The sequence below is a fragment of the Mizuhopecten yessoensis genome, unplaced genomic scaffold (genome assembly GCF_002113885.1).
Source record: "Mizuhopecten yessoensis strain PY_sf001 unplaced genomic scaffold, ASM211388v2 hete_36141722, whole genome shotgun sequence".
Lineage (NCBI taxonomy): Eukaryota > Metazoa > Mollusca > Bivalvia > Pectinida > Pectinidae > Mizuhopecten > Mizuhopecten yessoensis.
In genome coordinates, this window is record NW_018484699.1 from 530 (window position 1) to 3544 (window position 3015).

Consider the following 3015-nt stretch of genomic DNA (forward strand, 5'->3'; position numbering starts at 1 on the left):
ATACTTTTAGAATTATTTTCAGTAAGATACTAATACTGAATGGGTACATGTAACTGACTAGCATGTTATGATGAGTGGGTGGAGTACATATATTGTATAATCATAGCACTCTCAGTTGACGTTGGCTGTATTTTCGGTGTGTATGGGCATCATAACATGTAAAATGGGATATGTGGTACATTAATGTTAATTTACAAAGCTAGCATGTGATTTCGTCATATATTCTGCTTCCAGACCATATAAGATACAGGAACTTCATAAATATAGACATATGTTTAATCTAAAACTATGTCAAGGTTCTTATGATATACATGGTGTCATGTACAGGAAAACTTCGAGCATCAAAAAGACAACAAAATACAATGAGAGGCTAACTATATTATATTTGTAATTCCAATTGATATCAAAGTGTTGGATTTAATGTTAATGTATAAAAGATAGCTTGTTTTCTTTAAAATAATAATGATTTTTAATTATGTATTGTTCAAGATAATAGCAATATGGGTTGTGAGCTTTATTTAAGAAAGAAGTGAAAACAAGTCTGTATAATATACATTTATCAGCTGATTTAAATTTATGCTTATTCATAATCACTTTCTTTATTATTTTTATTTTTAAGCTCATTATTTTGGCTAATGCAAGTTTGTTATAATTTTAGACCAAGGAGAGAAATGATGTGCTTGCTGACTTCATGGCCAAAGGTTTGTTTCCAGAATGTGTCAATAATAGTGTTTCTTTTCCCAGGTATTGTCCTTTAGAAAGCAACATTCAATTGTCAAAACAGGTACAATGACCTCATCTGAAACCATATGCTCATGATAAATTTGTCTAGTCAGACAGATATAAGTTTTTTAGGAGTTTGAAGGATAAACAAAAGTAACATTGGAGGAAATTAATAGTGTATGATGGCTCAAGGTATGCAATACAGTACGTATCTGATAATGATAATTTATTTGTTCTGTGATTACTTTCAGACACACCAAGCTATGAAAGTCTGTTTAAAGATGTGGTTGCCATACTCAAGTTCTTCACAGCTAAACTGGAACAGGCACCCAGGTGGGAGCAGTTCTTATACATTTGTATGCTATGCCTGTTTAACAAAAAAACAATCAAGCAAAGAGTGCAAATGACCGATGTCTTGACTTAAAACTTCTGAAAACAACTCTCTAAGCCACAATATGCCAAGACAGTAAAGTCGGCTGTCAGAAAATATTACAACATTTTGTTTAACTAGCACTCTAATACTGCAGGACTGGTAATATGTCCACTTATCAGATAAGATTATTTTATATCTTTTTCAATCACCAAAATGTTCCTTCCATGGTCGACAGTCTGTATAAAAATTATTGGTTATGAAATAGGAGTATAAGTTATGCTATATCTGTGTTAACTATGTATAGATAATACACTGTATTACTGTCTTTCAGTTCCAATCAGACTCGCCAGTCTATACCACTCCTCCTGGAGGGGGTCTATACTGTCATCTCCAACTCACCAGTCTCCATCAGGGAATACAAACCTTTCCAGGAAGTCCTCTGGTAAGTTTCAGTTTGGAAACACAAGCCTCTCCAGGAAGTCTTTGTTGGTGCAAATATGGGAGCACCAACATTTTCAGGAAATAGTCCAAAGTTGTTTTTAGCTCAAAACTTACATTGAATCTCCTTATAACTTTCCATAGAATGTCTTATAGCTATTAGTATTAGCCTATTTTCTAAATAATTCATATATCTTTAGCTTCTTTTCCTATTGTTACCCTTTAGTATGTTTTATTAATCTAGGAAGTTCCTGTGTCCATGCCTGATATCACTACTGGGCACTCCCAAGTCAGAGAGGAGTGCTGTCATTCCCAAATCTCTGGAGGATTTAGGGAGAGGCTCCGGCTGTTCCCTAACTGCCCCAAACCTCCAGGTGTCCACTGCCAAGACCATTTATAGGTAACTGTAAGCCAGCAAAATTTCATCTAGTAATCACTCTGTTTTAAAGCCATGCAGGTATTTAATAATTATCACTATGTCTAGTTGATTTGTGTTAATATGCACTTCTGACACTGAATCGAACCATTCACGTGTTATCTAGATAAATTAGGAAACAAAGCTTTATGATTTTCAATCCTTCTTTTGAGTATATTATAAAACTTTTATAAGATATACCTTATTGAATAGTTTAATGATGATCCCAATCTAATAAGTTCTACAAATCAATAGACAATTTGGTTTCAGAAGAAGCAGAAAAAAATGAGTTACATTAGTATCAAGAAACATGTTTTTTAGATTATGAAGTGTCTGGAATGGTCAGGCCAGAAATTGAATGTGCATGTGTTGTTTTCTAATAGGGAAAGAGTAATCTGACACCAAGGAGGAGGTCAGCTGTTAATGAAAATGTCCATAATGGGTAAACGAGGATATCACAACTAATAAGTGACATTGTGTATGGAATGTTCTGATGATTGTGATCATTGAATGGTGTATGATATGTTGTAATGACCATTGAATGGTTTAAAGTACGTTTTAATCATCACTAATGGGTAAATGACATGTTCAGTATTGCAGTTCGTCTAGTGGACCTGATGGGCCCTGTGACATCACTGCGACCAGTGCTGGAGTCCTTGTTCCACCGAATGTTACTGTACCCACCCCCTCAGCACAGGCTGGATGCACTTAAGGCTGTCAAGGAGGTACACAATAATTACTTATCAGCAAATAAATGTTTATTTTTACATTCATGATGAGCACATTTGGTGAAAAATACTTTAAGGAAGATTAATAAATTTAAATAAAATATTTATTTCCTTTAATATTTAAATTTAGACTAAATTATATTTTATTGATATGATGCTTACTTGAATTTGAACATTATAATATGGTAAGGCTAATAATGCATGGTACATTTTTCATTTCTAGTCACAGTTTTATATTAAGGATTGTCTGTATGTGTTATATTAAACATTCATATTTACATTTGCTCTGCATCTTTCAATTGCAATGCATTGAGAAGGCAAATGTTGTTGTGAGACTA

General features: G+C 33.5%; 1 protein-coding gene across 1 annotated transcript; it reads left to right on the forward strand.

The window, feature by feature from the left end:
* Positions 1 to 631: 631 nt before the first annotated feature.
* LOC110444550 (brefeldin A-inhibited guanine nucleotide-exchange protein 3-like) lies at positions 632 to 2674 on the forward strand (the record flags this gene model as incomplete). Its single annotated transcript, XM_021488921.1, has 5 exons — positions 632 to 701; positions 975 to 1056; positions 1428 to 1538; positions 1779 to 1934; positions 2542 to 2674. Coding segments are annotated over exons 1-5 (492 nt in total), but the record flags the coding sequence as incomplete, so codon positions are not given.
* Between the last annotated feature and the right edge of the window lie 341 nt (positions 2675 to 3015).